At 51.6% G+C, this 20,399-nt stretch overlaps 10 protein-coding genes across 10 annotated transcripts; 7 read left to right on the forward strand and 3 right to left on the reverse strand.

Moving 5' to 3' along the window:
* Positions 1-395: 395 nt before the first annotated feature.
* N7443_001978 (uncharacterized protein) lies at positions 396-1,513 on the forward strand (the record flags this gene model as incomplete). The annotated part of the gene is made up of 3 exons (XM_056882034.1): positions 396-478; positions 538-970; positions 1,028-1,513. 3 exons carry the CDS (start codon positions 396-398, stop codon positions 1,511-1,513), a joined length of 1,002 nt encoding a protein of 333 aa, XP_056743875.1.
* Positions 1,514-2,793: 1,280 nt separating this feature from the next.
* Positions 2,794-3,360, forward strand: N7443_001979 (SEC61-beta family protein; the record flags this gene model as incomplete). The annotated part of the gene is made up of 3 exons (XM_056882035.1): positions 2,794-2,796; positions 2,922-3,264; positions 3,326-3,360. 3 exons carry the CDS (start codon positions 2,794-2,796, stop codon positions 3,358-3,360), a joined length of 381 nt encoding a protein of 126 aa, XP_056743876.1.
* A 1,385-nt stretch (positions 3,361-4,745) lies between these two features.
* Positions 4,746-7,010, forward strand: N7443_001980 (sodium:solute symporter family protein; the record flags this gene model as incomplete). The annotated part of the gene is made up of 5 exons (XM_056882036.1): positions 4,746-4,867; positions 4,924-5,096; positions 5,155-5,661; positions 5,718-5,762; positions 5,812-7,010. 5 exons carry the CDS (start codon positions 4,746-4,748, stop codon positions 7,008-7,010), a joined length of 2,046 nt encoding a protein of 681 aa, XP_056743877.1.
* A 338-nt stretch (positions 7,011-7,348) lies between these two features.
* N7443_001981 (rhodopsin family protein) lies at positions 7,349-8,186 on the reverse strand (the record flags this gene model as incomplete). The annotated part of the gene is made up of 7 exons (XM_056882037.1): positions 7,349-7,511; positions 7,562-7,602; positions 7,689-7,721; positions 7,781-7,805; positions 7,859-7,892; positions 7,966-8,019; positions 8,156-8,186. The coding sequence occupies 7 exons, from the start codon at positions 8,184-8,186 to the stop codon at positions 7,349-7,351; spliced, it is 381 nt and encodes a 126-aa protein (XP_056743878.1).
* Positions 8,187-8,549: 363 nt separating this feature from the next.
* On the reverse strand, positions 8,550-9,160 carry N7443_001982 (dynein light chain DYN2; the record flags this gene model as incomplete). The annotated part of the gene is made up of 7 exons (XM_056882038.1): positions 8,550-8,614; positions 8,669-8,738; positions 8,794-8,820; positions 8,884-8,918; positions 8,968-9,001; positions 9,056-9,078; positions 9,130-9,160. 7 exons carry the CDS (start codon positions 9,158-9,160, stop codon positions 8,550-8,552), a joined length of 285 nt encoding a protein of 94 aa, XP_056743879.1.
* Positions 9,161-9,409: 249 nt separating this feature from the next.
* Positions 9,410-12,290, forward strand: mrd1 (RNA-binding ribosome biosynthesis protein MRD1; the record flags this gene model as incomplete). The annotated part of the gene is made up of 4 exons (XM_056882039.1): positions 9,410-9,653; positions 9,753-10,511; positions 10,752-11,024; positions 11,079-12,290. The coding sequence occupies exons 1-4, from the start codon at positions 9,426-9,428 to the stop codon at positions 12,288-12,290; spliced, it is 2,472 nt and encodes an 823-aa protein (XP_056743880.1). The 5' UTR covers positions 9,410-9,425.
* Positions 12,291-13,337: 1,047 nt separating this feature from the next.
* On the forward strand, positions 13,338-15,806 carry abaA (transcription factor AbaA; the record flags this gene model as incomplete). Its single annotated transcript, XM_056882040.1, has 3 exons — positions 13,338-13,758; positions 13,815-13,991; positions 14,044-15,806. The coding sequence occupies 3 exons, from the start codon at positions 13,338-13,340 to the stop codon at positions 15,804-15,806; spliced, it is 2,361 nt and encodes a 786-aa protein (XP_056743881.1).
* Positions 15,807-16,278: 472 nt separating this feature from the next.
* N7443_001985 (uncharacterized protein) lies at positions 16,279-17,365 on the forward strand (the record flags this gene model as incomplete). The annotated part of the gene is made up of 3 exons (XM_056882041.1): positions 16,279-16,423; positions 16,499-17,286; positions 17,339-17,365. The coding sequence occupies 3 exons, from the start codon at positions 16,279-16,281 to the stop codon at positions 17,363-17,365; spliced, it is 960 nt and encodes a 319-aa protein (XP_056743882.1).
* Positions 17,366-17,620: 255 nt separating this feature from the next.
* On the forward strand, positions 17,621-18,481 carry N7443_001986 (uncharacterized protein; the record flags this gene model as incomplete). Its single annotated transcript, XM_056882042.1, has 2 exons — positions 17,621-17,785; positions 17,834-18,481. The coding sequence occupies 2 exons, from the start codon at positions 17,621-17,623 to the stop codon at positions 18,479-18,481; spliced, it is 813 nt and encodes a 270-aa protein (XP_056743883.1).
* Positions 18,482-18,789: 308 nt separating this feature from the next.
* N7443_001987 (putative protein phosphatase PP1 regulatory subunit Sds22) lies at positions 18,790-20,166 on the reverse strand (the record flags this gene model as incomplete). Its single annotated transcript, XM_056882043.1, has 6 exons — positions 18,790-18,806; positions 18,861-19,395; positions 19,446-19,739; positions 19,805-19,876; positions 19,934-19,965; positions 20,028-20,166. 6 exons carry the CDS (start codon positions 20,164-20,166, stop codon positions 18,790-18,792), a joined length of 1,089 nt encoding a protein of 362 aa, XP_056743884.1.
* Positions 20,167-20,399: the final 233 nt, after the last annotated feature.

A 20,399-nucleotide genomic window follows, 5' to 3' on the forward strand; every position in this document is an offset into this window, starting at 1 on the left:
CGACTCTTTAGAGTCCAGCCAACGGCCCCCTAATTATTACGATCCCTGTCCCTGGTCCATAGCCCGCCAAGCCCACCGGGCACACGAGCCTCCCGTTGTTTCGACTCGCCCACGTATCAGGGACCCTGTCACCCCCGACAGCTGACTCTCATTCACCCCCAATAAATAAGGAACACCACCACCAGGTGGGCAATACCGCCATTGTGTCTTTCCCCCAGCACTCCGCGGACCCGAGCTCCGCTCCGGGGCACCACTTCAGCAAAATTCCTTCCCACGGGTCACGCGCCTCCTTCCTTGGAGGAGGATCTTTCGATCCCTCCTTTCGGCCGGATCCCAGAGGGTTTCGCGCCCGAGAAGGGTACGCAAATATCGCGCCGGCCAAGGCTCCAAGCAGGATGTATTTCCCTAATACCACGTGGACGTGGGCCTTCACCATCGTCACGCTCGTCCAAACATTAGTGACGCTTGGCCTAGAATGGTACGTTTTCATGCCTGGAGTCGTCGAAATCCAGCCAGCTAACGATATTGCTATCCCAGTTACATTTTTGCAAATTTTCAGATCCAAGAGAAGGCAAACGACAGTCCCTCTTCGAGAACAATCCCCACCTTCCTCGCCCTCTATAGTTTTGGTTTCCTCTACGAACTTGTCCTTGTTTACGATGCCCTTCGCATGAAAAATACCATTCAGATTATCGGTCTCTGTCTGTGCAATGTCGGGCTCCTCATTTACGGCGCTGTCCAAGTGGAGCAGATCCAAAACGCCGTCTCCATCTTGTCCGACAACACCAAAATCAGCCCGTTGGTCTGGGCGGAATCGGAGCCTTTCTTGATCATCATTCCGTGCATCGTGGGACTTGGAAGCATCCTGATGACTCTCGTTGCGTGGAAATTGTACGACGAGTTCGCCTGGACAATCTACAAGCACATCAGTGCGGACCTGCGTATGAAGCGCCGCTATCTGACCTATCAGGTAGGTCTTCTTGTTCCAGCACTTCTCCTAGTTCACCATCTGACACGATCTTTCTAGATCTTTATCGCTCTGCTGAAGTTCGATTTCTTCTTCTTCCTCGGTTTCACCGTACAGTTCCTGACCGTTGTGTCTTCGGATAAGCATGATGCTGAATTTTATCTCACCATCATTGCTGTCCCCGTGACAATTCTTGTCCTCGCCTGCGGTGCCTGGTTCGTTCGACGGGAAAGCACCTTCGGCATGATCGTCATTATTCTGCTCTTCTTCGCCGCTATGGCCTACTTCTGCTTCAAGCTGTACCGCATGTACGACCCGATTACGTCCCCCTTTTATCTGCCCGCTCGGCCCTCGATGACCTTTTTCGCCATCATCACTCTGGTCCTGATTGTGATCACCATCGTCAACGCATGTATGTGCGCGAACAACTTCAACTGTGGCCTGAAGCCGCACATCAACAAGAAGAAGGGTCCCGCCGAGGAGAAGACAACCGAGCTTTCTTCCAACGTCGCCGGTCAGGTCCCGTCTCGGATGATGATCGACTGATCTCCAAGATCAAGAGTACAGTATTCTTTTCATAAAACGATCTCCCGGCGTTGGACAAGCAGCGGTTCTTCACTCTCCTTCCCTTTGTGATTTTCGTCCTCGGACACTGATTATTTAAGCCTATCATTTGCGTGTTATCTCATGGGCCTTCGACACGATACCTCACCTGCGTCGAAGCAGCAACCTCCCCCTCTCCTAAACCCGGCTTTTGTCGCTGCGGGTCCAATACTTCTGTGATTTTACTTTCCTTTGGCTCTTTACATATCCTTCACGAGAGCACCGGTGGCGTTTTATCTGGATATGATTCCCGGGGTGTTCCCATCCCCATGTCATTTATGACAGTGCAGTGCCTGGCGGCATTTCTCAATGACCTTTGGCTTTGTCCTAAAATTTAAAAAATTAAATGTTCAATTGTGACTTGCTTACAATCTGTGTAGTTCGTTGTGTAGTGGCAAGAATAACGGAAACATGAATCTCCAATAGTGGGGAACAGTGGGAACCAAAACTATGGTTTGTTCCTACCTATGCCTAAGAGTTCCTATGTGCCCTGCATGAAAAAGGACCATTTGTCCCGGCACCCCTTGGTAGCCGAGTTGGTTGAATCAAGACCGCTGAATTGAAGTCCAACCTTTCGGTGTAGAGAATCTCGAGAAAGGCCGACTGCTGGAGCCCGGGGTGGGATTCACGTTAGAGCCCTACTAATACCAACTCGTAGAGTCAAAGACGCAGAATTCTCGGAACCCTTCTCTTTTAAAAGCTTTTTTTAGATACTCTATGTCCTTACTGGTATACCTGCCTAAGGCTTGAAGCGAGGATTCATGTTGGTTTTGAGCTTGTGGGGGCGGATGAAAGTCTCGGGGTTGGTCCCTCTCGAGGTCTGGATGGAATCACCCAGGGGCTCTGTCAACGTTCTGAGTCCTATTTGGGAATACTAGAGATCAACAGTCAAATCTAGCTAATGAAATATCTTTCGCTTTACTTTTCACCCTGCATACATCCATGCTTCTCTCAAGTTCTTGAGCCCAACTCCAACTTCTTATAGAAGCTACTGGTCACATGTCCCTGGTTGGTGGATCATTGTAACGTCGTTCGCAAAATTACCCCTATTATTGGTACAAAAGTGGCCAAATGACAGTACAATTACCGCGCCATGTAACGAAACGGGAAACCGCGATCGTGGCCTCAACTGCACCTCCTCCGCAAACTCTCCTTCCCCGAACTTCCTTCCACTCCTTCTCCTTTCCCTTTTTATTCCAATCCTTTGTTCCCTCACAATCATAATGGTAAGCTTTACCCCAGTCCAATTGACATTTTCACGACACTCCAGTGATCCCACGGATCCTCACACTCCCCACCACCGCACCCTCCTTTCACGAAATTCAACATCCATCTAACTGTGCATCTCCAGGCCTCCCCCCGTCCCACTTCTCCTCTCACCTCGGGTGCCGAGTCCGGTGCCGACTCCAAGGGCGCTGGTGCTGGCGCTGCCGCCTCCGGCTCCTCCGTCAGCCGTCCCTCCTCGCCCTCTGCCCCTGGTGGACCTCGCGCTGCCATGCGCCGCCGTGCTACTGCCGACCACAAGGAGTCTCTGCGCAATGCCCGTCCTAGCTCCACCCGCTCTGCTGGCGCCGGTGGTTCCTCCGGTACCATGCTGAAGCTCTACACCGATGAGAGCCCCGGTCTCCGCGTTGACCCCGTCGTTGTTCTGGTGCTGAGTCTTGGCTTCATCTTCTCGGTTGTTGGCCTGCACGGTATGTTTCTCGTTACTATATAACATTTTGATTGATCTGGGGTATTCATTTTTTGCAATAGTCATCGCCAAGGTCACCCGCAAGTTCTCCGCATAAGCGTCTCTCCGCCGATAACACTCCTCTCTTGCAATCGGTGGCGCGGCCATCTGCTGTCGACATAGATTGTGGGAACCCAACTCCAAATTCTCTCCACCAAACCTTCCTCTCCTATACCCCCGTGACATTTGTCCTTTCCGTTGAAGGTGGCGCCGGGATCACCAGTTTCGACTACCGTCCCCCAATTTCTCGACATGTGTGGTGTTTTGTTTTGCTGTTTTGCGGTGCTGGGCATGAGCACCGAAGACCTATCTGCCGTATAGGTCATGTCCTGTTGTCTCGATCTCTGACCTGAGTCTGGGTCTGAGCCTTGTCTAACTGTCTGTGCAGCGAGAGGGCCGGATTGCCGAGGTGGCAACAGGACATCCAAGCGTCTGTATCATATCAGAGTCAATTGCATTGAGTCATTAATGAGGCCCTGGTTAGGGCCTGGATCATTATTAATTCCTTCGTATCAGTGTTTGTCCGGATCGGGAAACGCGATTGCGTAGAGAGTATCAGGGCCCTTCGACCGAGAGTGCAAAGGACCCTTCGACCGAGAGCTCAGAGGACGCTTTGGCCGAGCCAAGGCCGAGTTCTTGAGCATAAGTGCGGAGTAGGGTATTAGCCTAAGGCTCAGATCCCTGGGCGATAGCTAGCGGGCCAAACTTTACCCTCCTGAATCCACACATAACCCGAAACCGTCATACCAAGGTTGACTGCCGATACCTTAAAGTAGTGGGGCAGTCTCTTGAACTACCGTTGATCACGAATGACAATAAGCATCGAGTAAGCATCTGCCAGTCAATCTTTATCACCCCAATGTCTAGTTCCCGGTTCCTAGTTTCCCCGACCCACCTCGCTGCCCCGATTTGCACGTAATGGCCTGCACCCGAAGCCTTATCTCGGGGCTGGGCATCAGGGACTGTGATTGGCTGTCGCGTACAGAGATAACGCAGTCATCTCGTTTTTCATCTGATTTCAAACCAAGATTGGTTGGCAATGTTCGGGTTGGCGAGTGGTGGAGACCATTTTCCCTGTCCTCGCCGTCGCCCAGTGCCGTCGGCGCGACCCTGAGGCCATTACGAGAGTCCAGCTCTTATCATCCTCGACTATCTAAATCCGCGGGGATCAGCATTATACTTCCTACCGGGGTGGTAGACTGCGAATTCGGAGCCTGGGTCTGTGTCCGGGGGATATCTGCACATGTGGGCTTCTTATAAAGATCGCTGTATCCGGGGTTCATGTTCAATTAAGAATTAGAACTATCGTTCCTACCATTACATTCCATTCCCATTTAAGATATTGTGGATTCCGAGCTTGATTGAACGAGTCTAACCCTTTTTTCCTTCCCTTGACTCGACTATATTAGCCTATCACCTGAACCGGCCGGTTTCAGTCCAGTCATGTCGTCTGGGACTGTCACCTTTACGGCGCCCCTGTCCCAAGGATTTGGCTATGGCATTATCCTGGGGCTGGGATTTGCCTTTGCGCTGCTGATGATCTTCATTACCTGGGCTTTGAGGAGGTGAATTGAAGCCATCAGCCTATATCAGACATAGCAACTGACATCGTCGGACCTAGATACCAGAATGAAGTCCAGACCTCTGAAATGTTCTCAACCGCCGGACGATCCGTCAAGTCCGGTCTTGTCGCTGCTGCAGTCGTCAGTAGTTGGACATGGGCAGCGACACTGCTTCAGTCTTCAGCAGTGGCATACAAATACGGCATTTCGGGACCCTTCTTCTATGCTTCGGGTGGGTCTACACTCCAATATAAAACGCAATGCATAACTAACAGACAACCTTGCAACAGGTGCAACGGTTCAAATTCTCCTCTTCGCGACCCTGGCCATTGAGCTGAAGCGCCGCGCACCAAATGCCCATACCTTCCTTGAGGTTATCCGCGCCCGCTATGGCACCGTCGTGCACGTCGTCTTCATCGTCTTCTGCCTCATGACCAACATCCTTGTTACTGCCATGCTACTCACCGGCGGCTCGGCTGTCATGACTTCCCTGACTGGCGTGTCTACCCCGGCGGCCTGTTTTCTCCTTCCCATTGGTGTGGTGCTGTATACTCTCTTTGGAGGTATCAAGGCAACCTTCATTACCGATTATTTGCACACCGTGGTCATCTTGGTTGTTATTTTCCTCTTTGCCTTCTCGGCATACGCTACCAATGCGGAGCTGGGCTCGCCCGGCAGAGTGTATGATGCTTTGGTGGCGGCTGCAAAGGCTCATCCCGTTGAGGGTAATGCCGAGGGCAGTTACTTGACTATGCGGTCCAAGGAGGGTGGAATTTTCTGGGTTATCAACTTGATTGGTGAGTTTGATACTCTGTTCAAACAAGTATGGAATAGTTGCTAACTATCCTGACAGGTAACTTTGGAACAGTCTTCCTTGACAACGGTTACTACAACAAAGGTAAATTAGCCAAAGTCCTAGCAAGACAACTCAGAACTAATTTAAATAGCCATCGCCGCAAGCCCTATCCATGCTTTCCCCGGTTACGTTATCGGCGGATTATGCTGGTTCGCCATCCCCTGGCTCTGCGCCAGCACCCTAGGCATCTCAGCCCTGGCCCTCGAAGGTTCCCAGCGTCTCAGCAGCGACGACGTGACAGCCGGCCTCGTCCTTCCCTTCGCAGCAGTCAAACTCCTAGGTTACAGCGGAGCCGTTGCAACAACACTCATGATCTTCATGGCCGTCACGTCCGCTTTCTCAGCCCAACTCATCGCCGTCTCCTCCATCTTCACCTATGACATCTACCAAGCCTACATCGAGCCTTCCGCCAAGGGCAAGAAACTCGTCTGGATCTCTCACATGTCCTGCATCGTCTACTCAATCATCATGGCCGGCTTCGCAACAGGTCTCTACTACGCCGGCATCGGAATGGGATACCTCTACCTCCTTATGGGCGTTATCATCTCTTCCGCCGTCTTCCCAGGCGCCATGACCCTCCTCTGGAAAGGCCAGAACTGGATCGCCGCCGCTGTCTCCCCACCTCTAGGCCTCGCCGTCTCCCTGATCGCGTGGCTAGTCACAGCCAAGAAACAATACGGTGTCCTGACCGTGGTTACAACCGGAGACAACTACCCCATGCTAGCAGGCAACGTCGCCGCCCTACTAAGCCCCATGGTCTTCGTCCCAATCCTCACCTACGTCTTCGGCCCCCAGAACTATGACTACGAATCCATGCGTGCAATTCGCAAAGTCGACGACACAGAAGTCGCCGTCGCCGCGCACATCGACCTAGAACTCGTCCCTGGCGAAACGGGCCCATCGCAAGAACAAATCGACGAGGAGATGCGCAAGCTGAACAAAGCAGCCTTCTACTCGCGCACCTTGACAGTCTTCATGGCCTTCGCATTGTTGATCCTCTGGCCGATTCCGATGTACGGAACTTCGTACGTTTTCAGCAAGAAGTTCTTCACTGGCTGGGTTGTTGTTGGCATCCTCTGGTTGTTCTGTACTCTTTGTGGAGTCGTGATCTTCCCGCTCTATGAAGGTCGCGAGAGTATCGTTCGGGTTGTGCGTATGATGAGCCTTGATCTTATGGGCAAGAAACCTGTGCTTCATGAGGGGAGGAAAACGTATGACTCGCAGCCTTCGGGTGTGGCGACGCCTGCTGAGCAGATTGAGGAGAAGGGAAAGGAATTGGAGACTTCTTGAAAGTGAAGTGAAGTGAAATTGAAAGTGAAATTGAATTAGTTACTGGATTGGTTGTTTTAGGATAGGGGTTTTGGATGGATTTGTGGCTTTTTATACCCCTGTTATGAGTTTCAAATGAATGGTTATATTAATTTTCAATTGTTTTTGCTGTTTAGACGGGTCGTATTGCTGGTATCTTGTCTTTTACTGAGAACATTTTGAACCGAAAACATATATCAACGCCATGGAAGAATTCACGGAAAGTCCAAAACACGCATGCTCATCCACATCCCTGGCCACTTCCCCCGCGCTTAAAGGCACACCCCGAGATTAAAATAAGTCAAAGCTGCAGTGCGGTTTTACTTATAGTTCATGGATTCTTGCTGAGGCGGCTGCTGGAGAGGTTGCTGCTTGCTAGGATCTTGCTGCTGTTGCCAACCTCCGTACGCTTGAGGAGGTGGCTGCGGTCCCCATTGCATATTAGGTGGTGCTCGAGTATCCGGCGTGATATCAGGCCGGTCCCTGTTTGTTGTCAATTTTTTGTTTAAAGGATCGGTTTTGGTACAACTTACCGCAGGTCTTGACTGAAGCGGCAGGTGTAGCATACAACCTCCTATTTGATCGTCAGTTAGGATCAACAGGTGCCAATCATATGGACAGAAGTTAAAAGACGGAGTCTATTCAACGAGAAGTACCTACCTTGTACTTGTGCATGGCAAGGGGAATCAGAGGCTGAAAAGGGCACGTCAGTCATGAGGATCAAATGCCGGGGATCAAAGACAAATGCTTACGACAAAGCAAACGGTGAAGAAAGGCCTTTCGATCTTGTTAGCTAGATACCACCCATGGATGAGATTGGAGATACATACCATCGAGTAACACAGTGGCCGTTCCAGTGCTGGCCTATGACTTACGTCAGTATTGTCCATATGAAGGATCCCCTGGAAAGACAATAATCATCAAGGGCAGAACATACAGTTGTAACAATAAGCGCGAACATTCTCATAGCCCTCGAGCATGCCCGAGAACTCTGTGGGCCATGTCAGTATTCCGTGATATAGATGGGGCGAATGGAGCCACAAAACGTAAACACGCGACGCCTCAGCTCGGTGAGGCGTCGGGTCCACTCCAGGGTCCAATACAACTGACTCAGACTTGCAACTTACCATGAGTTCCAAAGGTAATACAGATCGCCATGATGTCGATGAGATGTAAAGGAGGAAAGGATGCACATCGAACCTCGATCAAGGCAACTGTGGCTTGGCTGCTTGGCGGGACGGCACGTGAGGCCCATGTGACATTCTACGGAACACAGATACATTCGCTTCATTTTTTATATTGGAAATCTTGGACATCTTGGACATCCTGGATTCTGGGAGTGGTATCGTCAGTATTTGATTTTAATCTGTGTACAGAATGCTGCAAGTCTCTCGTATGGAAAGCGCTCTGGTGAAATTACTGAGAAAGTCATAGCACAAACAAAATATCGCTGTGAAAGGCAAATGCCAGACTTCTTCCTGAAAGCCTCCAAGCTTGTTATTGCAAAGCCAGTCGTCCAATTTACTGGGTCTTGAAGAGGAGGATGGCGCAGTGGCCGAGGTAGAAGTAGATGAAGTGCTTTGTCTCTGCGGAGATGGTCAGCAGTGGATCTCGATCAAGATGAACTGTTCAGCACTGACCATGAGTGACGAAGCTGCCGAAGTTCCGGCCGACAACGCAGTGCCAGGTAGCACCCTTTCGGGAGTCGAACTAGAAGGGTTATGAGCGGGAGATTCGAGGAGGTAGGGGGAGGGGTAAGGCGGACCTCTTTCTTGATGTACTGTGCAATGTCCTGCGAACCATTAGTCACAAATCCTAGATCCAGATATTTGCGGGGAATTGAATCTGCGCATACCTTCTCAATGTGGTACTTCTCCATAGCCTCGATCGCTAAGAAATCAGTCGCAATTCCATCTGCGGGGATATCCAGGGTCCCTACCAAGGGCAATGGCCTCCTGCTGCATGTCCTCCGTCTATATCACTGTGTAAGAATCTGTCCAGAAAACGCGAATGTCATCGTCTCGTACCATGTCCACGGACTTAATTTGCGCTGTCACAACGGTTAGTCATCGGTCACCAGCCACGAGGTGAGCCACCTTACCTTCCATCTTGTCCTTCTTCTCAGTGGCCATTGTAGCGGTCAGAGGGTATCACAGAAATCCAGTAAGTTCGTGAATAGCGATCTTTGCAGCGTGTGGGATGTTCGTAGACGATCAAGCTGCGCGGCAATCGAGCGCGTCGAGGCCATCTTTCACCGCTTTTATTATTACTGCCCACCATTCCCACATGGCCGCTCTTCTCACCGCCTAGGACCATACAAGACGCAGAAAAAAGTTTTTTCTGAAGCCTTCTACTACTGAACTTGCCTCAAGGCTTTTTCAGCCACAACACACCAAAATGGAGTCAACTCGGGTGTTTGTTAGTGGCCTTCCGCCATCCTGCTCCAATGACCAGCTTCGCAGTCATTTTGCAGGCCGCTTTCAGGTCACGGATGCTCATGTGTTGCCTAAGCGCCACATGGGCTTCGTTGGCTTCAAAAGCAATGAAGTAGCAAAGGAAGCTGCAAGCTACTTCAACAGGACATACATGAGGATGTCCAAGATCTCGGTAGATCTTGCTCGACCGGTATGTGACTGTTGTGTCGTCGCTTCGATTTTTTTTGTCTTTTTTTGCGCCCCCGCTGACCCACTCAGATGGTCTTGAGACTGACCAGCATCTTTGTAGATTGATTCCAAGTCAGACAAGGCTCACCCCACCAGGAGACTTGATGCACAGGAGACTGCGGACAATGCGCTCAAGCGCAAGAGGGACGCCGAGAAAAAGGCAGAGGACCCCAAGCTGAAGGAATATATGTCTTTGATGGCCAACTCCAAGACCCGAACCTGGGCGAACGATGACATGATCCAGCCATCAGAGCAGCCCTCGCGGGCCATTAACCAAGTGACTGAGGATAACAGTGTAACCGAGGAGCTGCCTTCACATCGGAAGAAAGCTCGGACACAGGAACCTGCTGCCAAGGAGCAACCTCAGCCCATGGTTGTGGACAGTGCTACGGATGAAGTTGAAGAGTCACATGCCCAGGAAGAGACAGAGGCACAAGAAGAAGAGGCTGGTCCTGTATCGGATGCCGACTGGCTCCGGTCCAAGACAAGCCGGCTTTTGGGTCTTCTTGATGAGGATGAGCAGACCGATTTCGAAACACACAAAGTTGAGGAACCGGTCGAGCCACCCCGTCGGTCCCATATTGAATCCCGCACTACGGCAATTGAGAACATCGGGTCCGAGGACGTCATGACCGAGCCCGCAACTAATGATGACGATGCAGTCGAAGACATTCCCGATCGGGAAGAGCAGGAACCGATTGATGACCAAAACATTGATTTGATCCGGGCCTCTGCCCGTTTGTTCCTCAGAAACTTGGCGTACGACATTAAAGAGGACGATCTTCAGCCTCTCTTTGCTCCATATGGAAAACTCGAAGAGGTTAGTACTCTTTGTCTTCATCTTTTCCCCCTTCCCCTCCACCCAACTCGCCGGTCATCCGGTAGAGTGCTCGTATGATGATCTTCCTGATAGGGACATCTTATGCCAAGGCAGATGATGTGAACAGGTCAAGAGATTTTAGTAGATGCTTCTTGTTTATCTGAATGAGCAACCCAAATCCATTTACACATTGACTCACGATATATATTTTGACCATGTGCTAATTTAAATGGATAACAGATTCACGTGGCTTTTGATACTCGCACTGAGACCAGCAAGGGTTTCGCCTACGTGCAGTATGCAGATGCAGATGGTGCTGTTGATGCCTACAAGGATCTCGATGGCAAGCACTTCCAAGGTCGTATTTTGCACATCCTCCCCGCTTCTGAGAAGAAGACGTACAAGATCGATGAATACGACCTGTCGAAGCTTCCATTGAAGAAGCAAAATCAGATCAAGCGGAAGATGAATGCTACATCTTCCACATTCAGTTGGAACTCTCTCTACATGAATGTAAGTTGGTCTGGTCTAGAAGGGAAGTCGACTTGATTGCTAATATTCATCTAGTCTGATGCCGTCATGTCATCTGTAGCTCAAAGACTAGGTGTTTCCAAATCGGAGCTGCTAGATCCAACTTCATCCGATGCCGCTGTGAAGCAGGCACATGCTGAGACGCATGTCATTCAGGAGACAAAGGCTTACTTCGCCGCCAACGGAGTCAACATTGATGCTTTCAAGCACCGGGAACGTGGAAACACAGCAATCTTGGTGAAAAACTTCTCCTACGGTGTTCAGAGTGAGGAGCTCCGGAAGCTCTTTGATCCTTATGGTAAAATCATCCGATTGTTGATGCCACCCAGTGGCACCATCGCTATTGTCGAGTTCGCGAGGCCCGATGAAGCGCAAAAGGCGTTCCGGGGTCTCGCCTATCGTAAGATGGGTGACTCCATCCTTTTCTTGGAGAAAGCTCCCAGGGACCTATTCGATCCTAATGTGGCCCCGAAGAACGTTGCTATTGAGACAAAGGGCAAGGATCAGGGCTTCTCCACCTCCGACACCTTCGCGGCAGACGAGGTTGAGGGCGCATTTACGACTACCCTCTTCGTGAAGAATTTGGCCTTTGCAACTACCAACGAGAAATTCCTGGAGGTCTTCCGGCCGCTGGACGGCTTCGTTACGGGTCGTATCAAGACCAAGCCCGATCCCAAGAAGCCCGGTCAGACACTCAGCATGGGCTTCGGCTTTGCAGAGTTCAAGACCAAGTCACAAGCCCAGTCGGCAGTGGCTGCTATGAATGGGTACAAGTTAGATGGCCACGAGCTGGTGATCCGCGCCTCCCACAGGGGCATGGATGCCGCCGAAGAGCGGAGACGGGAGGATACCGCCAAGAAAATTGCATCGAGAAGAACCAAGATCATCATCAAGAACTTGCCTTTCCAGGTTACCAAGAAGGATATTCGGTCCCTATTCGGTGCCTACGGTCAACTGCGGTCCGTCCGTGTTCCGCAGAAGTTCGATCGCACGGCGCGTGGTTTCGGTTTCGCGGACTTTATCAGTGCTCGCGAGGCTGAGAATGCTATGGACGCGTTGAAAAACACGCATCTTCTGGGTCGACGACTCGTGCTGGAATTCGCAAACGAGGAGGCTGTCGATCCCGAGGAGGAGCTCGCGAGGTTAGAAAAGAAGGTAGGGGAGCAGGTGGACAGGGTCAGGATCCAACAGCTTACGGGCGGAGGGCGAAAGAAATTCACAGTAGGAGGCCAGGAGGAGGAAGCATGAGGGTCCGTCTCCTTTCTCCCTGCAAGAAGGGCGACCGATGGACCAAGATCATTGGGTCGCGATATCCCTTGCGTAGGGAAGACCCGGTGGACTCTGGACATGTTCCTGTACTATTTTTTTTTTCTATTTCCCTTTTCTAATTGTCAGAGCAAAGAGATACCCCAACACGTTCCTGCGGCTGCAGTTGCTAAGATTTTCCCGAGGTGCAGGCGTTCCTGCGCCCTTCCCGCATTAGCCCTAAATCTTCGTATACTCCTTCTGAACCCTCGAGGGCTACCTCTCCCGGCTACCTTCCAGGGCTATTCTCACCTACACCTTGGATAGGGTCGCGAGTTATTTTCCACTTTTTTAAGCTGATCTAGGCTCTACATTCCAGTACTAGCTCGGTTGGCTTTGTTTTCCTCAGATGATGAGCATTCCGGACCGGGTCAACCGGTCAATCACCGACGTTGTTGAGCATCCAACATTCCTCATTGCCTGCCATTGCCACTGATCACTGGCAGCTGGATGTCAACACAGGTCACCGCTGGTCCGAGCGGATGCCCTCGAAGGTGACTTCGTGCAGCACAAAATCTCCGAAGCCCTCATCACTGGATCGTGCTGCCCCAGTATCCCTTGCATCTGGCTACCTTTCCTTCATTATCGTGCCCTTCGGGACTCCTGATTTGCTGCAGGCAAGGACAGCGGGTGTCCTTGTGCTCTCCACACGACTGGACGCGGCGCGAGTTGGTACCTGCGTAGGAGTATGGCGTTCGAGGGTCGTGGTGCGAGGCCGAGCGAACCTGGGCAATGCTACTACTGCGGCAACATCCCTCTCCTAGGGGAGATATGGGTTCCCTATAAACACCATCCAACTCGCTCTCACATTCTCTTTCCCAGGCTCTGACATTCTCTTCCATCCTCTGCGTTCTTGGGTATCCGTTTGTGACGGTGCTGCGTTCTTTGTCGGGCAGTAAGCATTCGGCGGTGCTTCTCTACTTCCCTCCTCGTTGAATCGTTGGAATCTGTCATTCTTTTCGAGAAGCCCGAAGCCTGTCCTTGGTCTCCATGGCTGCTGACTGGCAACCCGAGTGCCTCATGCCTCAGAGCCAACCGTCCCTCGACACTGTCGGTGCTCATTCTGATCGGGCTTTGCAGAATACTTCTGGCAATGTCCAGTCCTATTCTGATGCCTTGGCACACGATACCACTCGTGAAGAACACCTCCAGCAGTTGGCTTACAAGTATCCCCAATCTATCTCTCACCATGTCCCAGCTGTGAGCATGCACCAGCAAGCCGTGGCCGCTCGGCTTCATGCACGCAAACTGAGACGTCTTCATTCTGTTGGACCCAATGTAGCTCCCAGACGGGGTCGAAGCTACCTTAAGTCCCAAAAGTACTTGGAATATCGGGCACGCCCTCGACGTGACACCGGTAAGGATGGGGAGCCTGTTTGGTCTGATGAGTTGGAAGATGCCTTCCAGCAGGGTAAGTGATAACATTTTCTATGCGGAAACGTACGTGATAGTAACAATATGATGCAGCTCTTGAAGCCAACCCTCCTATGGGTCGACGAAAGTGGTCTGAGCGTGGAAAGTCATATGGACGGAACGAGCTGATCGCCGAGTACATCTTCAAGTTGACCGGCAAGCGAAGGACCCGGAAGCAGGTGTCGAGTCATCTTCAGGTTCTTGACTCGTTCCTCAAGGGAGATCCTGACTGTGAGTGTTGATCAGAAGCGTGAAAGCATCATTTATTGATACGAATATACAGGGGAGCGACTGGTCCGAGAAACTTCCCCAGAGCGATCGAGTAGCCACTCTTCAACATCGGGACCGAAATGGAGGACATCGATGGACCACCAAGCTGCCTCTAGTCACTACGGAGCTCACGCTCATCCCTCATACCACGATCCCATGAGGTTGTCAATGCAGTCATATGGAGGAGACCTTCCTCCGCCTCACTATACCCTAGGGTCCAACATGCAGGATGCCGGAACGAAGAATATCCATGGCTTTAGTTTTGATATGTGGGTAAGCGCGCCTCAGCAGGCCAATCGCATTGACAAGGCTCTTCATGCATACACGCGGCTGCAAGGTGATCTGCACCACCCTGCGCCCCCTATGCCTCTGGAGAACGTCAGTGGATGGCGATCTTCTTTCCCCCATGTTTCCTCTCTTCTTGACAACCTCAACGGTCCTCTTGACTGCGATATCATCATGCTTGAAGTCAACCTACAATTGATGACCGACTTCCCTCCTTCGGGCTCTCGACTTGGTATCCAACTCGACCTTGACTTCGGTCACCCTACTGCAGGAGATGTCCTCATGGTGAACCAGATGGACAACTGGACCTGCAGCACTCGCCTCTACGAAGATGGACGGGAACTCTGGGAGACATACCACGATCTGCCCAAGCCCCAATCAACCAAGGTCAAGCCTCTCTTTGAATCCTCCTGGTGGGCAAAGCTCTTCACTGAGCTGACCCAGGATAAGCGCATTGCCGAAGACTCGGGCCAACCCGAGTCGGTCCATGCTACTGACGAGCGTACTCGCCGTTTCTTCCGCTCTCTGTCTGCAGTACAAGAGATCCGGGCGGCTCCCAGCTCTCGCCGCATGTCGAATCAATTCCAGGGCCACAGCGGCGAGGAGAGCGAGCGTATGGCCATTCTGGTCTGGAAATTCCGCCAGACTCGCCCTGGCGAAGTTGGCACTACCACTTGGCGCCGTCTGATCCCACCCCCGGACCGCACTACCACTAACAGCCCTCGGCAAAGCTCTGGAGTTGATCTGCCTCCGCTCTCTCTTGATTCTATTCTTCTCAACAAGCCTACTCAGAACGTCTACCAGGCATCTCAACCCCAAGACCTAATTCACCAGGGCCAGCCTCAATCTCAATGGCCTATGTACCAATCCTCCCACGACAATGTGGCTAATATTTTTAATTCGTCGGGCCACCTCGACTTCATGAACTCCATCACCAAACCCGAGGATGGTCTCGGTGACAAGACTGCCGTCACCTCCGTGCTGGACTCCTTCTCTTCCAGCCTGCCCAATGAGACATCGCAACCCACCAGCCTCAGTGTTTCGAGCAGCGGGCCCATGATGATGAACATGCACGACCTGCCGCTGTCCCATCCGAGCCTGGGATACGCTATGGGCCACGACACAAGTCAATACGTGCCATCGCAACAGCACAGCGTCAACATACATGATAGCAACAGTGTGTTGAACGGCTTTTTCCCGGGCACACAATCCCTCGATGACCTGAGCCACGGCCAGGCATCCTGGGGTGCCCATTCTACTTCCATCCCTGGCGATGTTAGCACCGGTGGCTACCACCACATGCCCTTCCAGCCCGAGCACCAGGTGCCTGCCTCGCGCGAGTCGCAACAGCCGCATCACTTCGACGGACTCTTGCCGGAGTTGATGGATAAGATTGTTGGGCGCATGTCCAACGGTTCTAACATGCATGGGGCTGGCCCCGAGCATACCAACACCGGTTACGCCGATAATGGGCCGGTGGACTCGGTTTAATGAAGACAAAAAACGTTGAAAATTATTGGTAATGATAATCATCTAAGAAGCCTGTACCCTTTATACCTGTGACTTTTTCCTTCTCTTTTCCTACTACTTTATTTTCTCTTTATTTCGGAGCATGAAGGGAGGGGCAGTTTAGGTGATTTCAGAGAGCCCCGTGTCCGATTCGATTCTAAATCAATCTACTTTTGTACACTGGATAAATATCTTTCCGTTTAGCCGACGACAACTTTAGCCGGATACGTGGTGGGGCCCCGGACATCCATAGACTCGTGTGGAGGGTTGCGCCTCGCGCACTTTAGCCTGGACTAGTCGAAGAGGAAGGTGGCATGAATTGGAACCAGTTTTTTAAAGAATTGGGGAAGCCCGCTGTGACCTTGTTTTTTCTCCTATCCGCACCTCCCAGTCAGTCTGCCACCCATTGCTTTCGAACTAGAACTGACAGCTTGACAGAGAAATTCCTCCAAAAATGTCTACCCCTACCGTTAAGCTGAGCTCCGGCTACGAAATGCCCCTCGTGGGCTTCGGTCTGTGGAAAGTGAACAACGACACTTGCGCGGACCAGGTCTACGAGGCCATCAAGGCCGGCTACCGTCTCTTTGACGGCGCCTGCGGTATGTCTTCACCTTTGCCACCTTTGCCACCTTTGCCACCCTCGCATTCCCTCCATACTAATGATTGAAACACAGACTATGGCAATGAGGTTGAAGCCGGCCAGGGTGTTGCCCGTGCCATCAAGGAGGGCATCGTGAAGCGCGAGGAGCTCTTCATCGTCTCCAAGCTGTGGAACAGCTTCCACGACGGTGACCGCGTGGGTCCTATCTGCCGCAAGCAGCTGGGCGACTGGGGCGTGGATTACTTCGACCTGTACATCGTGCACTTCCCCATCTCCTTGAAGTACCTCGACCCTAGCGTGCGCTACCCGCCCAGCTGGACCAACGCCGAAGACAAGCTTGAGCTCGGCAATGCTTCGATCCAGGAGACCTGGACCGCCATGGAGACCCTTGTGGACGAGAAGCTGGCCCGTAGCATCGGCATTAGCAACTTCAGCGCTCAGCTGTTGATGGATCTCCTTCGTTACGCTCGTATCCGTCCTTCGACTCTCCAGATCGAGCACCACCCCTACCTTACCCAGACCCGATTGGTGGACTTTGCTCAGCGTGAGGGTATTTCCCTTACTGCTTACTCGTCGTTCGGGCCTTTGAGTTTCCTGGAGTTGGACCTCAAGCATGCGCAGGACACTCCTCCTCTCTTTGAGCACAGCGTTATCAAGGGTCTTGCTGAGAAGTACAACCGTACCCCGGCACAGGTTCTGCTTCGTTGGGCTACGCAGCGTAAGATTGCTGTTATTCCCAAGAGCAACAACCCTACTCGTCTGGCACAGAACTTGCAGGTCACCGACTTTGACTTGGAGGCCAGTGAGCTCGAGTCTATTAGTGCTCTGGACAAGGGTCTGCGCTTCAATGACCCCATTGCTGTAAGTTGCTCTTCTATGTGGAATATTGACCCGGTGCTAACATTATCAACAGTACGGCCTTCCTATCCCCATCTTCTAAAAGTAGATATTGGCCTGCTTGGAGTAACTAGCACTTGGTGGGAAACTCACGTATTTTGACGAATTTGATTATATATAAATCTCACGAGTTGCGCGAAATGAATAGAATCCAATGAAAATATTCACCATTTAGATATCCTTGTAACACGCGAAACGTGAGTGGCCAGTGTATACACTGTAGCTCGAATGCCAAGAGCGGGCACCCATCGACCGCGTCGATCGACACTTTTCTCTCCGCATCTCCAACCTCACCACAATGGCAGCCACATCCACAGCCAAACCGGGAGCCGCGCTCTTCGAGACCTTGGTCTCGCATGTGCACATAAGCATAACACCAGGCACCAAAAACCTACACGAGAGCCGACAAATCCTAGCAGCATTGCAGAAATTCGGCGAAGTGACAGCCTTCAAAAACGGCAAAGTAAAGAACCTCCGCGCACACAGAAAACACCGCCATTAACCAGCACAGTACAACATCCAAAATCAAAACCCGCACAAAGACAAAACCATCCTCGCCATCTTCGACACCAACGAGTCGGCTCACCGCGCCATCGCCGCCTCTCCAATCAACATCACGCTCTCACCGGACTCTCCCATCCCAACCCCGAACTCGAAATCGGCCCCCAACTCCTCACCGAGGACGATAACATGCACGATTCAAGAATCTCGACATAATCACTGGGCGTCTCAGAACCGCAACCCATTCCGCGGGGCATGGGGAATCGGAACGGATGTCCGGAAAGGAGCGATATTCCAGGATATGTACCGGAGCGTGCCGCTCATGGGACTAGCAGATGTCCTGCAAAGCAGTCGGAAACATTGGATTCGAAATAATTTCCGATCTGAGGAGGAGCAGATTATGCTGGATGATGGGCGCAGCTTAAGGAGGCTTTGGAGGGAGGGGTTGGAGCGGGAGGGTGGGTTAGAGGAGGGATTGGAACATGCGCGAGAGGGTGAGGAAAGGAAGCCAAGGACCGGGCTGAGTAGGGTCTCGAGACAGATGCAGAAGTGGGCGAAGGAGAGAGAAGAGGAGGAAAGGATGAAGGAGGGAGTTGAGAGGATGGGGGAGGACTGGATTGGACATCTGGAGGAGACGAAGAAGACGGACAGAGGATGACTTCGCCCGCGGTGAAGAATCTCTGCTTCTGGGACAGTCGCTATTGTACAGTTTCTGAAATTTTCTATGCTATATACCCGAATTTACTTGTATCAACACGCTGGAGTTGGTTTCGGTTTCCGATTTCAATCCTTTATCTTGTACTAAGGATATCTCGCACTTAGTATCCTAACTACAAAGGTGGTGCAAATGACCGATTTCGTTTCTCATAGAGCATTCTCCCTCTACACAGAGTAGAGAATGATGATAGGACATTGAAAACACCGTCATCATCATCTCAGCAATCATCTTCACATTATAGATCCGTCTTAAACGCGCACATAAGCTGAAAAGGAGAAGTTAGCACATAGATCTAAACTACAACGAAGGGGATACATACTTGCGTCAATCTGGGCGATGTGCGGCAATGCCAACCGGACCTTATTCCGGTACACAGCAGGGCCGTTCATCTGCAGTGGATTACCTTCAAAATAGACGGTTTGTAGCTTCTCCTTATCCTTCAGCTCGCGTTCGACCTCCTCGAAGCTGGATAGCTGGTTGTTCGATGCCCACACCTCTTCCAGGTTCTTGAGGGTCGATAGATGCTCGAGGTGCGAGATTTGGTTGTTGGAGAAATCCAGGACGCGCAGAGTGGTGTTCTTTTCCAGGCCTGAGAGGTCGGTCACGGCGTTGTGGGAGAAGTAGAGCTCTTCAAGGTTGGGCAGGCCGGAGAGGCCTGTTAGGTTGGTGAGACGGTTGGATTGAATAGAGATGATGCGGAGGTTGGGTAGAGAATCAAGGTTCTGTCGATGCGTTAGATCAAATGTCCTTTTGTGCTCTAGGTCTCGAATGTGACATGCCTTCATCTCAGTGATCTTGTTCTTGCCAAGCCAGAGTTCCTCCAATGCCTTGAGGGTCTCCAGGTTCTCGATGTCCTACCCCATGTCAGTCCACCCGTATATGAAACCCATAGAATCTACCATACCCTAATACGGTTGGCACCAAGCTCCAGATTCCGCAACTCAGTCAATCCTTCTAACCCTTCGATCCGGGAGATCTTGTTCTGCACGAAGAAGAGATCCGTCAACTTTTTAAGATGCGACACATTCTTGATATGCTTAATTTTGTTGAAGCTGAGATCCAAAGTCGTCAAATCGAACTCATCGAGGTTCTTGATATGCGAGATGAGGTTATCGTAGAGGTCGAGTTCTTTTAGCGTCGCAGCGACATTGGATGGGAACTCGATGCGAGATATTTCGTTCTGGCGGAAACATAACCTCTAGAATCTGACAGTCAGCTCTCTGTGATATAGCTCAAGGCTCGCGTGTAGTCCGGTATATGTACCTGAAGCTTGGAAAACCGTTCCAAGCGCAGCGCGGGAAGGGACTTGATGCGCATGTGAACGAGATCGATTTCCTAGAAAAGTGCACATGTCAGCCACCGAGTCAAGCGAAGAGTGTCGCTGGAACAAACCTCTGCTTCCGGATCCTCATCTTCCAAAAGATCTGTCAAGTTATCAGCGATATGCACCCTGCTGTCAGGGCTGCTGAGGCCCGCGAATCCTTACCCTCGTCGGCGTCGATCTCTTCCACGGGCGGCGCCTCCGGGTCCGAGTAGTCCGAGTCCTCTAAAGCCTCGGGGTTCGTGATGACAGCCTGCTTGGGATCAACCCGTAGCTTGCCGTCCCATCCTTCCTTATTCTTCATGATGCGTGGCGTGGCGTGGCGGTAATTTGAAGGTGGCGGGTGGAATGTGATTGCGGGGAGGTTTTAACGTGGCCGAGATCCCGCAACGCCTGAATATTCAGTAAAGCTGCGAGATGCTTCTTTAAATGGATGTACGCAGTGGGGAATTTCAAGGTCAAATAATCTTATCAGGTGCCTGGGTAAAGGCGCTAAGCATTGATCTTATTACATCCATGTCCTAATGCGGGCTAGAT

This window comes from Penicillium atrosanguineum (genome assembly GCF_028827265.1).
Source record: "Penicillium atrosanguineum strain IBT 20685 chromosome Unknown utg000002l_segment0_segment0, whole genome shotgun sequence".
Classification (NCBI taxonomy): Eukaryota; Fungi; Ascomycota; class Eurotiomycetes; order Eurotiales; family Aspergillaceae; genus Penicillium; species Penicillium atrosanguineum.